General features: G+C 44.1%; 1 protein-coding gene across 4 annotated transcripts in view; it reads left to right on the top strand.

Moving 5' to 3' along the window:
* MTRF1L (mitochondrial translational release factor 1 like) overlaps positions 1 to 14848 on the top strand; it is a 68999-nt gene that overhangs the window by 49439 nt on the left and 4712 nt on the right. For all 4 annotated transcript variants that reach the window (XM_029596565.1, XM_029596567.1, XM_029596568.1 and 1 more), the window contains one exon: positions 11742 to 11878. In XM_029596565.1, the coding sequence (XP_029452425.1) occupies positions 11742 to 11878 (137 nt within the window). The remainder of the gene's footprint in view (positions 1 to 11741; positions 11879 to 14848) is intronic.

The raw sequence follows: 14848 nt of genomic DNA, 5'->3' as shown, positions 1-14848 counted from the left end.
TTAATCCCTAGTTCTGTTGGATTCTTTCCAGTGGCAAAGTTTTGTTGATCGTGCATCATTAAAACCTTTCAAGTATCTGAAGATCTGTATCATATCTCCTCTGCTCCTCCTCTCCAGAGTATACATCTTCTTCAATATCTACCAAAATGATAAAGGGAATGGAACAACTTCCCTACGAGGAAAGACTAAAGAGGTTAGGACTTTTCAGCTTGGAGAAGAGACGACTGAGGGGGGGATATGATAGAAGTGTTTAAAATCATGAGAGGTCTAGAACGGGTAGATATGAATCGGTTATTTACTCTTTCGGATAGTAGAAAGACTAGGGGGCACTCCATGAAGTTAGCATGGGGCACATTTAAAACTAATCTTTTTTACTCAACGCACAATTAAACTCTGGAATTTGTTACCAGACGATGTGGTCAGTGCAGTTAGTATAGCTGCGTTTAAAAAAGGATTGGATAAGTTCTTGGAGGAGAAGTCCATTACCTGCTATTAAGTTCACTTAGAGAATAGCCACTGACATTAGCAATGGTAACATGGAATAGACTTAGTTTTTGGGTACTTGCCAGGTTCATATGGCCTGGATTGGCCACTGTTGGAAACAGGATGCTGGGCTTGATGGACCCTTGGTCTAACCCAGTATGGCATTTTCTTATGTTCCTCATAAGTCATTTGATGGAGACCCCTCACCATTTTGGTCGCTCTTCTCTGGATCGCCTCCAATATGTCTGTCCCTTTTGAGATATGGTCTCCAGAATTGAACACAGTACTCCACGTGAGGCCTCACCAAGGGATGTGTACAAGGGGATTATCACTTCCTTTTTCTTACTAGATATTTCTCTCTCTATGCAGCCCTGCATTCTCTAGCTTTAGCTATCACCTTATCGCATTGCTTTGCCGTCTTCAGATCGCTAGACACTATCACCCCAAGGATTCTCTCCTGTGCATGCACAGCAGCGCATCATCCCATCGCATACAGTTCCTTCAGATTACCGAATCCCGGATGCATGACTCTATACTTCTTGGCATTAAATCCCAGTTGCCATATCTTTGACTACTCTTCAAGCTTCCTTAAATCACGTCTCATTCTCTCCACTCCTTCTGTCGTATTCACTCTGTTGCAGATCTTAGTATCATCTGCAAATAGACAAACTTTACCTTCTGTCCCTTCCACAATGTCGTTCACAAAGACGTTGAACAGAACCGGTCCCAACTCAACTTAACTCTGTTCTCTCTTCAGAGTAGGTTCCATTTACCATCACCCGCTGTCTTCTATCTGTCAACCAGTTTGTAATCCATGCCACCACCTTGGCGCTCACTCCCAAGCTTCTCATTTTGTTCACAAGTCTTTTATGTGGGACTATATCAAAGGCTTTACTAAAATCCAAGTAAATCACATGAAGTGCTCTTCCCTGATCCAATCAAAAAATCAATCTGATTCGTCTGACAGGACCTTCCCCTGATGAATCTGTGCTGCCGCAGATTGAGTAAACCACCAGATTGTAGGTAGTTCCCTATCCTTTCTTTCAGCAGTCTCCATTAATTTTCCCACTACTGAGATGAGGCTAATCAGCCTGTAATTTCCAGCCTTTTCTGTGCTCCCACTCGTGTGAAGTGGGACCATCACTCTTCTCCAGTTACTTGGCATCACTCCCATTTCCAGGGATCTATTGAACAGGTCACTCAGCAGACACCCCCCCCCCCCCCAACATATCTGAGCTCCCTCAGTATCTTGAGATGAATCTCATCAGGCCCCATGGCTTTGTCCACTTTCAGATTTCCTAGCTCTTCCCATACATTCTCTTCCATAAACTGAGTTTCGTCAAATCCACCCTCATCCACAGCCTTGTTAATCAGTGACTGTCCTTCTCTAGGGTCTTATTTAGTGAGCACCAAACTGAAGTATTTGTTTAATATTTCTGCCATTTCTTCGTCTCTCTCCACACTTTGATCCTTTTCACATCTCAGTTTCACTATACCTCTTCGGATCTTTTTCTGATATATCTGAAAGGTTTTGTCACCTCTTTACCTCTTTATCAATCCTTTCTTCTGCCAGACCTTTTTGCTATCATGATTACTTTCTTCGTGTCTCTATTTAACCAGATATTCTTCCCTGTGTTCATCCCTTTGGGATCCTTTATATTTCTTGAATGTTCTTTTTGCTTTTATTTTATCAGCAGCCTCCTTTGAGAACCAGATAGGTTTCTTATTTCTCTTGCTTTGTCAACACATCTCCCTTCCTTCCCACCTTTTGGATGTCTTCGATCAGCTCTTGACTAATTCTACTGTTTGAGTAGGAGGCCTGTAAACCACTTAGCTTAAATCATCCAGCGTTCAAATTTTTCAATCAAAATTTTCCCAACATGGACCATGTTTCGGCCATCAAGCCTTCATCAGGTGATAGATTTTAAATCAATAACCACAAAAACACCAACATGTGAAGATATGATGAAGGCTTGATGGCCAAAACATGGTCCATGTTGGGAAAATTTTGAATGAAAATTTTGAATGCCGGGTGATTTGAGCTAAGTATTTGGTGGTTTTAAAGTGGGTTTAGGGTAGGTTAGACAAATTAAGTAAGATGTTTTTTGTAATCTGTGAATAAATAATAAAGGTATAAATATTAGCAATAAAATAGTCTGAGGGAGACTGTAGATTACAATCGCAGTGCCGGTGAGGTTGATACTGCCTGAGGCCCATTGCGGGTGAGACAGTGGATTAAAACAGAGGCACTGTCTTGATACAGTCTCTCCTCATATGGTTAGTTTTTTTTTTTTAATTTTTATTAATTTTTGGGAGAATTATAATTTTTCTCCATTTTTTCTAACTGACATTTATTTATTTATTAGTTTTTCTATACCAATATTTGAATGGACATCAAAGTTTACATAAAACTGAGAAATACAATAAACACGGAAGGGGATAGGGGGGCAGCGATGAACAATAAGCTCTAAGAAGAATAAAAGGACAGAACAAAACAAGTGAACAATAAATAGTGGTGGATGAACAATTGCCCAAGAGCTAACAAAAAAGCACTATCTACAAATTTACAGTAAGTATCAAACTGTATACAAAATAGGCAATTGTATATAGTGTAGCAATCTCTAAGAACAAACAAGGTACAAAGTTAGCACGGAGTACAATGAGGTAAGCACTCAGAGAGAGGCGGGGTAACTGGGGGAGGGGAAAGGGAGCGTAATAAATGCGAAAATGACAGAGCGGGAGGGGGGAGGAGGGACCGGGGAGGGCAAGGGATATGCGCAGTCATAGAAATGAAAACCCGGGAGAATGGAACTGTATAGGGGAGGGAGGGCAGGCAGAGGAGGGAGGGAGGCTAGGAGGGGTCTTCAAACCTTTTTTGTGCAGACTTCCAATCTAAGCTAGAGGGGCATAGAATTCCAGAGGGATGGGCCTGCTATGGAGATGGCTCGTTTCCTGGTGGAAGTAGGGTGTGCGGTTTTGAGTGAGGGGGTGATGAGGATTCCTTGATGAACTGATCTAGATGGTCGGTCGGATGAGCGGAAGCAGGGAGCATCGTCAAGCCAGGAGAGATTATGGTTATTTATTTAAATGCTTTTATATACCGATGTATGTTGGGAACATCTCATCGGTTCACATTAAACAAAAATGTAGCTAAACGAGCTTTACAGAGAAACAAGGAATTGATGGTAAGGGTTTTATGTATAATACGGGCTGGGATGGGGAGCCAGTGCAGTTCCTTAAGAATGGGGGTAATGTGGTCAGCTTTACGGGTATTAGTCAGGATTCTGGCCATGGCATTCTGCAATATTTGGAGGGGCTTGATGGTAGTGTAGGGGAGGCCTAGGAGTAAGGAATTGCAGTAATCCAATTTTGTGAGTAGCGTCGCTTGTAGGACAGTACGGAAATCTTGCACATGGAGCATGGGTTTAAGCTTTTTTAGAATGTGGAGCTTGAAAAAACCTTCTTTTAGGGTGGTGTTAATGTGCTTTTTAAAGTTGCATTGATTGTCTATAGAGACCCCAAGTTCTCGCACATGAGATGGGAAGGAATCAGCGGGGAGGAGGGGGTCATGGTAAATGGGCAATGAGAGATTCTGATTAGAAATGAGGAGTTCAGTTATGTAAGCCATCTCTGACATAGTGTCTTTTTCTGTTCCATAAATTGCCCCATCCTCCAATATATCCAAAACTTTTGAGCCATATATTTAATTTATGTATATGGCTTAGTCTGTTTCCCCTTTCCTTCAATAGGTAAGACTTCTGAAAAGGCAATAATCTTCACCATTTGACTAACCTGCTTCGCCAGAGACTGGAAGTCTCTCTTTACCACTTGGATGCTGTTTCTAGCAAGGTCGTTGGTTCCCAGATGGATGAAAATATCAACTTCAGAATCCTTGCTTTCTTCTTTGATCGCATTAACTATATGAATAGCATTTCTGCCAGCCGAAGATCCTGGAAAGCTTTTAACTATAGTGCTCCCCTCAGAGTTCCCAAATTAGTGCCTCTGAGTCACCCAGCACAAATAGCTTGGTCTGATGCTTGGTTGTTTACTGGAATTTTTACATACATTGGAGTTCTTGTCAGTTGCCTCTTCAATCTCCTCTATCGCTTTAGCTTTTTCATTATTAGTACAGAGAAGGTATTTTGTATTTGTTTCCTCATCGCAGGTCTTACTATACCAGAACCCAGAACATTTGTTCCTGGGTTGCTGTTTGCTACTTGTAAATGGGAGGGGGACATGTGGGCTGCACACTCGGGAAGGATGGGTGTGTCTGGGTCGCATGTCTTGTCCTACCTGTGCCCACTGTAAACTATTTTTTCATGGGCTTTTGATTTTTCCTTGGTAATAGTGAAACGATTCCTGAATTATACTGTAGAGAGGGTGTGGATTCCTTGTTAGTTGCTAATATCTTCTTTATTATAGCAAATTCAGCCTTAAGGTGAGCCAACTCCTCTTTCATGGAAGAGAGTTCTGAACAAATGGGGCAAGCCCTAAGTTTCCAGATTTGCCTCAAAATAGGCTCCACAATTATTTTACTAACTTTGGTATTCATTATCAACAATTTAAGCACCTGAATGATCCTTTGTTTCCTTAGCGTTCGGTTAGATCAATCTTAACGAATGGGTTATGCACCTCAGCCAGCAGATGGAGACTGAGCAAAAGCTGACGACATGGATATATAGTCCTACCCAGACATCAGCCTGCCAGTTTTCTCCATCTTCAGAAGATGGTAGACATTCATTTCCCTGCTGGGGGGATTGCCTGTGAGGTAAAAAAAAAAAAAAAGACACAAGAGAGGTTGGAAAGGAGATACCTGTGTAGCACTGCTTGCCTCCTGAGATGATACTGTGTGGTCCCTCCTTTAGTATAGTGCCTCAGTCCAATAGCCTTCACTGGCATGGACCTAAATTCCAATTAGCAGTTGCAGGCCGAGAGAGGCTCGGTGGTGAAGGATTTAGTCCTCTCTCCCCGTAGCCGGAACCTGTTCTGAGCTCAGGTAAAAGTTTTTAACTTTTTTTTTTTTTTTTTTTGGGGGGGGGGGGGGGGGGGGAGGGAGTCAGCAACAGGAAGATAGCAGAAGTCTGTTTCCTCAGTATTTGGCTGACCCGCTAACGTTTCTAGGGAGTTCTGTGAGGAGAGAGTGTGGGCAGAGTGGGTTGAGCAGCCGTTTTTGGCTAGGTCCCACTTACAGGTTTCTCCCATTTTGGCGCTTGATAGGCCGCGGGGTACTTTTGCGCTTTTTGCTGAACACGGTACATTCTTACGCATCCATGTGTGCGCCCATTCACGTTTGTGCACATAATTGGGCATTCTTCCTTCTGGATGAACATTTTGTATGCCCAGTTTAGATGTCTGTCCTGGTTGTTTAGTAGGATGAGCAGCCTGGACGCGTGCAATTGGACGCACATTTTTTTATGCTTCCCTATTAGGCATGCTGGTACGCATGTAAAAGCTAGGCATTAGCCTTCATCGGGCTGTGCACTTACAGCATGGTGACCTCTGTGAAGAAACCTAAATGCCTATCTGTGTGTGCTGCCTGCCACATTAAAGCCATTCACTGGAGCTTTCTTTAAGCCTATGTCAGTGCTGCCTGGATGCTCGGGGAGAATTCCTCCTTCCGATTTTGCCGGCGATGGACCATCTCCTCTGTCAGAGGGGGGAATGGAAAAGGGAAACATTGCAAGGGGTGTCTACTCCCCTGATTGGTCTGCGGGTCACGTCCTCAGTGGACACAGACTTGCAGGATGTCAGGTTCGGGCCTATGGGGCCTGGAATGGACTCAACCTCCTTTTTCCTAGGTGGAATTCTTCCAGGGATTACAGATATTTCTACAGGGCCGGTCTGCTGAAGCGACAGTTCCTACTAAAGTAGGACCAGTCGCTCTGAGTAGTCCTCCGCCTGTCTCCACAGTCAAATGCTGTAGCGCAGTGCAGTCTGAAAGACCTCGAATGCAGGTAGATCAGGATGATGATGATGATGATGGTGGGGGCTCTCCTGGTGAGGAGGGGATATTCCCACAGATTTGGAGCCATATAGAACTCTTCTATGTTTCTTTCAGATAGATGACTTGCTGGGTCTGATATCTCAGACCCTGAAGATCCTCTAAGTGGCTGATCCTGACTCCTTGGGGATGCAGAAAGAGGATCCTATTTTGGTCACCCTGCACAAGGCTGCTTGTTTCTTTCCATTCTTGGATGCAATCAAGGAGTTGATTGATCTGAAATGGAATGCGCTAGAAGCATCCTTTAAAGGAGGATGAGTCTTAGCAGGTTTATACCCCTTGAATACGTAGGCCAGAGAGCAGTTGTTTCCCTAAGGTGGATGCCTTGCTGTGTTCTAGCGGATAGTACCCCTTTCCCAGTAGAGGGAGGCGTGGCCCTGAAGGATGCTCATGATAGGAGGATTGAGGCTATCCTAAAGCAAGTCTTTGAGGCAGTGACAATGAACTTGCAAATTGCTTCTTGTTGTTCCTTGGTAGCTCGGGCTACCTTGCAGTTTTGTCAAGTCTGGTGATGTTGGGACTGATTTAGGACTTATGGTAAAACCTGGGGGCCACCTTCTCAGCTGATGTGGGCTGTGACTTGGTACACACAGCTGCCAGAGGAGCTGCTTCAGTTATTGTGAACAAGCGATAGCTGTGGCTGTGCAACTGGTCCGCAGATGATATTTCCAATCTGACTAAGCTGCCTTTGAAAGGCTTGCTTTTGTTTGGCAGTGAATTGGAAAAAATGGCAAGTAAATGGGGAGCGACCCATGTTTGTCAGAGGATAAGAAGTCAGTTTCCTGGACTTCTTGGGCGAATGGCCGCTCTTGAGACTATCAGCATTTTTGCATCCCTGCCGGAGATCTGTCTTTTTGTGCCCCCCTCCCCCCCCCCCCCCCGGCTCTTAAAAGGAAACAGGCTCCGGAGGCGGAGCCCCCTAGGTTTTCCCAATGAAGGTTTGTGGGCCCATCTGGTGGAGCAGGAGATACGTGGTTGTCTATTCCGGTTTTATCACAGGTGGGCCTAGATTACTTTGGATCAATGGATTCTCAAAGTGGTTCGGAACTGCTGTGCTGTAGAATTTATTCATTTTTCCGGATGCCTTCATGGTCTCTTCATTCAGCTCCCCTCAGAAGAGGATAGAAGTGGTAGCAACATTATAAAGGCTGTTGATTCTGAAAGTGGTGATTCCCTTTCCTGAACCGCAACAAAATACAGGCAGATATTCCATTTATTTTATCATGCCCAAGAAGGGAAGGGTTGGTTCAGTCCATACTGGATCTCATTGGCGTCAGCCGACATCTACGAGTCACGCATTTCGGGGTGGAAATGATGCAGTCTGTCATAATGGAAGTTCAAACTGGGGAGTACTTCCCATCTCTGGGTCTGACTGAGGCATATTTGTATATTCCCATCCAGCAGGAACATCAGCGGTTCCTCAGATTTTGCCATCCTGGATCATCATTACCAGTTTCAGGCCTTGTCTTTCAGACTAGCCACAGCACCTAGGACCTTTTCCAAGGTTATGGTAGTGGTAGCGGCAGCCCTTCACAAGGAAGGCATTCTAGTTTACCCCAGTCTGGACGACTGGTTGACTTGAGCTAAGACATTGGAAGAGAGTCTTCACGTTTATCGCAGGGTGGTTTCCTTGCTACAGGAACTAGGATGGGTGGTGAATCTGGCCTAGAGCAATTTGCAGCTATCTCAAACACTGGAGTATCTTAGAGTCTGATTCAATACAAGGTAGGGAAGAGCGTTTCTGGCAGAGTCTCTGATCCACTAGTTGATGCTGCGTGTCAGATCCCTGTGGAACTCTGTTCGTCCGACCATGTTGTCTTATCTTCAGGTCCTGGGGTTGATGGCTGCCATATTAGAAGTGGTTTCCTGGGCGAGGGAAGATATGCATCCTCTTCAGCGCGCCTTGCTTTCCTGATGGAGTCCAGTCACAGAGTTATGTGGTGAGGCTGCTCCCTCAGAAGTGAAATCCTAGTTGAGCTTGTGGTTTCATGCAGACCATCTCAGGAAGGGAATTTCCTTGATGATACCAGATTTGGTTGGTGTTCACAACAGATGCGAGCCTCCGGGGCTGGGGGAGGGCACACTGTTAGATGTTGGTGCAGGGCACTGGAATGCAGTGAGCGACAGTGGAATATAAACAGATTGGAAGCATGAGAGGTTTGGTTGGCATGCTTGCAGTTTGCCAAGCAGGTATAGGCTTGAGTGGTCTGGATAATGCCCAACAATGCAACAGCAGTGACTTACATTGATCATCAGGGTGGAACCAAGTGTCGACAGATGTCAGAGGAGATAAATGTGCTCATGGTATGGGCAGAGCAGCGTCTCCTAAGCATAACAGTCTCTTACATTGCTGGAAAGGACAATATCAGAGCTGGTTTCCTTGGCATGAGAAGCATGGATCCAGGAGTATGGGAGCTGGCGGAAGAGGCCTTTCAGCTACTGGTGGACTGTTGGGGCCTACCAGATCTAGATCTGTTGGTGAACTTAAACACGAAAGTTTCAATCTTCTTCAGTCGCAGATGAGACCCAAACGTGATGGGCATTGACACACTCGTTCAGGAGTGGCCACATGGTGTCCTGCTATATGCGTTCCTGCATTGTCCTTTGATAGGCAGGCTGGTACAGAAGATTGCAAGTCAAACAGTCCTTTTAGTGGCTCCGGTTTGGGCTCAAATGCCATGGTATGCCGATCTCCAGAGACTTCTGGTGGGCAGATCCTTCTGGCTACCATCTTGGATAGATCTGTTATATCGGGGACCCATTCTGCATGAGAATTTTGGGTTGGTTCTGTCATATGGTTTGGCCATTGAAAGTGCTCGGCTGTTGAAGTGCAGTTATGTGTCTTCTGTAATTTCCACTTTTTTTTGGGGGGGGGGGCCTGGAAAAAGCTACTTCTCTAGCTTATGTTAGCGTTTGGAGGCTTTTTTTCAAGTTGGGCTCTGGCTTATTATGGGAAGAGTCAATTGAGAGCTTTTCTCTTCTCATCCGGATGTGTCCTATTTCTTGCCTGGAGTTAAACATTTTCGGCCTCCCCCCCGTTGTGGCTTTTGGCACCTTTGTGGAGTCTTTACTTGGTCCTTGAGTTCTTGGCAGGTCCAACTTTTCAACTGCTGTGTATTCTTTCCTTGCGGCTGCTTACTTTGAAGACAGTCTTTCTGGTAACAATCTGTTTGGCTTGTTGGGTCTCTGAATTGCAGGCTCTTTTCCTGCCATGAGTCTCTTCTCCATATGACTCTGGGTGCAGTTCAACTTTGGACTGTGCCTTCCTTTTTGCCCAAACTGGTTTCGGACTTTCATGTGAATCATTTCCATTTATCTACCTGCCTTGGACAGGGATAGAGATGAAACTGAATACCACCTTTTGCGTTCCTTGGATGTCAAGCATCATTTTCTGTGCTACTTGGAGATGACTAAGACCTTTTGGAAGTCTGATCACCTCTTTGTGCTCCATGGAGGTAAGCAGGGAGCACCTGCGACGTGGGCAACAATTGCCCGCTAGGTTAAGAGGTCATTATGGCAGCCTATGTGGCCGCTGAGGTAGCCTTACTGAAGCAGATTAGACCACATTCCATGAGGGTTCAGGCGGTATCATGGTCAGAGCTTTGTTACCTGCTGAAATTTGCCGTGGAGACATGGTCATCTTTGCACACCTGCAAGCATTACCGTTTGGATGTTAGGGCTAGGGAGGGTGCCACTTTTTTTGCGCGAGTAGTTTTGACTGGGCCGTTGGCAGCCTTTTCAGGATTAGCTTTTGTACATCCCACTTGTTGGGATTGACCTACCTGAACACTAAGGAAGGAGAAATTATTACTTACCTGATAATTTCCTTTCCTTTAGTGAAGGGTAGGTCAATCTAGACCTGCCCTCGGCTACCGACTTGGATTTTATGGTTAGCCTTCTTAGGGCGAGGAATGCAGAGTATAATTCCTGCTCTTCGCTGATAACTGGTAAGTGGTTTCTCTAGTTCTTAGTTTGCGAGATATGTTCCTTCTTTTGACTGAACTCCGTGTTCCTGTTGGTTGAGAAACAAATGGTTACTGGTTGCTAATAATGTTCGAGTTTAATCAGGTTTGTCCATAATTTGACTCTTCCAGAGAACATTGGCACGCTGATGTTGGGGCAGGACTATATAGCCGTGACATCAGCTTTTGCTCAGTCTCCATCTGCTGGCAGAGATGCATAACCCACTCATTGGGATTGACCTACCCTTCACAAAAGGAAATTATCAGGTAAGTAGTAATTTCTCCTTAGTTGAGATAGCCAGCTTGTTAAAAGTAGAGGAAGCTAGGAAGGGCAGGTCTTAATGGAAAAAAGGCTTCCACTGTATAAAGGGAAGAGCTTTTATAGCCATATATATACACCCAGTTAAAAACCAAATGTATGTTAACTTTTTTTATATATATATTTTTTTAATGTGGTTGCTGTGATAGTCCACATCACTTTTATAATGTAATCTGATTTATTGGAATGTTGAAGCTCTGCTCATTTTATTTTGACCTGAAAAAAGGAGTGTTAGCTTCTGAAAGCTAGTTAGGAAATGCATTGTTTGTCCAATGAAAAGGTATCACTGTGTGTGTGTGTGTGTACATTTTTTTTTAAGTTTATCTTTCTGCTTATTAAAAAAAAAAGAGTAATTTTGGAAACCTGTGTCTTTTTATATTGCCTTCATGCTCTTAGTGATCACTGCTGCACCAAACATAACAGGCAAGTTAAAACTGCATCACAAACATTTGAGAGCCGATGTTTGCCTCTGTAGAGGGGAAATATACAGGTCAGGTATCAAATAATCCAGTTAGATGAGTGTTTCTTCCTGGTGTACATGATCCCCCTTCTGTGAAGGACAAAGGAGCCAGCTCCAAAACTATGAATTGAGCCCATCAGTGATCTGCTTTTCTCTTCCATTTCTAAATAATTACTAAAACAGTCTGAACTCTGAGCCACTGACAGAGTTGAATAAATGTTCATCATGGTGGCATTTATACATTAGACTTTCAAATATTTGCTGAAAGCACATTTGTTTGAATAACATGATGTTGCCTTGAGTTCTCTGGTGATTATGTGAAGCTTAGTTCTGTATATTCCTATCTTTGTTTTGAACTGTATTTTTGTGATTTATAAATGTACATGCACCTAGAGCTTTCTGCATCAGGCAATTCATAAATTTTAATAATGATAAAGGACTGGAGTGTGCAGTCTTATATCAGAATACTACTGTGGCACTCTATTTTAATTTTTATATTCTTGATATAATCACCAGGTGTGGTGTCTGAATGTCAACAAGAGAGATCTCAGCTCAAGAACAGGGCGAAGGCTATGCAGATTCTTCGTGCCAAACTGTACAGCATCAAACTGGAAGAAGAGAGAAGCAGAAGAGAGAGTGCTAGGAAAATTCAGGTAGGACTCCCTGGGCAGACAAATGACTAATCTATTATTGACCAGGAGTGCCTTCTCCTCTTAGACTACATTTTACTATGAACTGGAGCACCAATATCAGGAAAAGGAACTATTAGGAAGATTCTGAAATAAAAGCAGAGAGAAGCATGTAAAGGCATGGCTTTGAAAAATTTCTAAACATAGATTTGTAAAAGGGATGACTGGGTTCTTACATATTGTATATTAAGAGCAATATTTAAAGCCATTCACTTGGATAAATGGAAATTTACACATGTGGAACAATGTGCATATTTTTAGCAGCCTTTAAGGGAGGTGTTTGGGTTGGATTGAAAAACAATGTGTAGATTGCATTTTCAGCTCTTCATATGGTGCTTTTCCATGAAAAATTCACAAACCCAGATGGACAAGCACCCACCCTCCCCATTGTAGATCTGCCTTCACCTCCCCGCAGATCCATATCTACGTATTGTAGCGAGGAAGATAATATCTAACATGAAACCCCCCTTGAACCCGTTTGAGAACAATATAACAGGAATTATACAGTAACAGAACATCTACCATAACAGAGAGCACCCAATGCCACTAGCAATCGGCCTTCCCACAGAGCACCCGGTAAAACCTGAGTCCCTGGGTGCCCCATATGTCAAGGCAATGACCGCAAGAAAGATATCTTATGACAATATTCCTCTTCAGGAGAGTCTGTCCTTCCTGGTGTGGGTGTCAGAATGTCTTTTCAGTCGACTGTTACGGGAGGTTGCTCTTTGCCAGCGTGGGTGTTGACCCTTAGGGATGGGCTTCTTGACCCCAAGGCCTGGGGGAGCTGATGGTTTAAATTCTTTATCCTGCAAAAGGGTAGCGGCTTCCTCCAGGGTTTGCAGTTGGGATGTCACCCCGTCCCAAGTAAAAGTAAGCCCGAACGGGTGCATTCATCGATATTTCACGTTTTCTTTGCGCAAAAACTGAGTCGCCTCTCACAACTCAGTTCTATTTAGCAAAGTGGCCTGGGAGAGGTCAGCAAACAGATATCTCCTGATTTTCCCACTGCCACCAAATTTTTCTGGCCAAATTGGCTATCTTCTCTCTCTGGCTATAGTCATGGAAACAGACAATATCGTGTGCTTTGTTAGCTCCCATAGGCCCCAGTGTTTGGTGCGCTCTATCAAACTTAAGATCCATAGTTACCGGCTGCTCCCCATTACCATCTTTGTCGAGTAAGGAGGCACAGAAGCGGGTAATCACTTTCTCACAGTCCTCATTTTCAGGAGTTTCCAGAAACCCATGGAATCTCAGATTGCTCCGTCAAGCTCTATTCTCCAAATCAGCCTTTTTTGCTCTCAGAGACATTTTCGTCCTGGAGCTCGTTACACACTTCTTGCAGTTGTCTGGTGACTTCAGTCTGGCCTTCCAATCTAATGGACTGATGAAACAGCAAGGGAGGCTATCTAACCAAGCTGTGGAGGCAACAGTACAGAATTAGAAGCCAAATGTCCAATCTGGATTCTTTATTGGACAGAGACAAATCTCTTTTTTTTTATAGCTTTTTAAGTCGTTTCTCAGGCTACAAAACCAGTTTCTAAATTCCGAGGCTAAGTTAAATGCGTCATCCGAATCATTCTCCGCCAGTGTGCCTCCCGCATCCGTGCCAGGCGTGCCATCAGCTGGGCCCAGCTCGCCGAGCTTTTTGTAGGAAAAACATTTGAAAATCGACTGATTTTCGTTTCGCTGCCATCTTCGCTGCGTCATCCGTTGTCAGCTGCTCTCAGTATGGCATACTCGTTCAAATTCCTGAAAATAAGCTTTTAATATGGGTGTCGAGGGAGCTCGTGAGTTAGGCTGCCATCCGCTCAGATGACGTCACTTCCTCCTCCAAAGGGAGTTTGTTTTGCTTTTACTGAGATGTCATCAGAACCAGAATATCTCATTTGTATGGCGAGTTGTTCAGGGTAATGTCCTAGATCTGCTGTGCACTCATTGCTTTTTTTTGGATTTTTTGGATTTTTCGGACCGGATAAAGCCATCACGCACCAACCCCTGCCAATCACCTCAACCAATCCATACCAGCCACAATATAGCACCCTTTACTAACCCCCAGCGTCCATCAAAACAAATCAGCATTCAATCCAGCCCTCACAGCATTCATTCCAGCATCCATCCATTCCAGCATCCATTCCAGCAGTTCCAGCATCCACCCCAGCAGTTCCAACATCCACTCCAACCCTCAAAGCATCCATTCCATTCCAACAGTTCCAGCAGCCATCTTAGCAGATTCTGAACGTACCCAGTTACAGACGTACCCCTAATCATAACCCTAGCAAATCAGCATACAATGATACACAGCTACTCCATCCCCATACTCAAGAGAAAACCCAGAAATAACTCTCCACCAGACCCCATTCAGACACCCAGACAACAAAGACTCATCAACATCATGACATCTCCCATTACACAACTCCTAGGCCTCTCATTATTTACTTTAACCTTATTCAATGCACAGTCACTTTCCAAAAAAATGCACCTTCTCAATGATTACCTTATTGACAACAACCCTGACATATGTGCAATAACAGAAACCTGGTTAAAACCCACTGACATATCTCTAATAAACCAACTTCCAACACAATCCTTCGACCTTTTCTCAATACCTAGACCGAAAAAGAAAGGAGGAGGAATTCTACTAGCTGCAAAAAAACAATTGGGCATAACCCTACAACTATCATACTCCACTTCAAAACTAGAATGCTCCATATTCAAATCTCAACATCTACAAATATTCCTCATCTATGCCACACCAGGAACTCTAGAGACTAACCCCTCCCCTCTAATAGAGATGATAGCCAAACACTTAAATTCAGACAAACCAACCATCATATTGGGAGACTTCAACATGCACGTGGACTCCATCCCTCAATCCATTAACTGCGAAACCTTCCTCACCTCCCTCAGTCACCTTGGATTCTCACAAATAATCAG

Source organism: Rhinatrema bivittatum, chromosome 3 (genome assembly GCF_901001135.1).
Source record: "Rhinatrema bivittatum chromosome 3, aRhiBiv1.1, whole genome shotgun sequence".
NCBI classification, from domain to species: Eukaryota; Metazoa; Chordata; class Amphibia; order Gymnophiona; family Rhinatrematidae; genus Rhinatrema; species Rhinatrema bivittatum.
The sequence above is the reverse complement of the archived record's forward strand: the minus strand, read 5'-3'. Positions and strand labels throughout refer to the sequence as shown.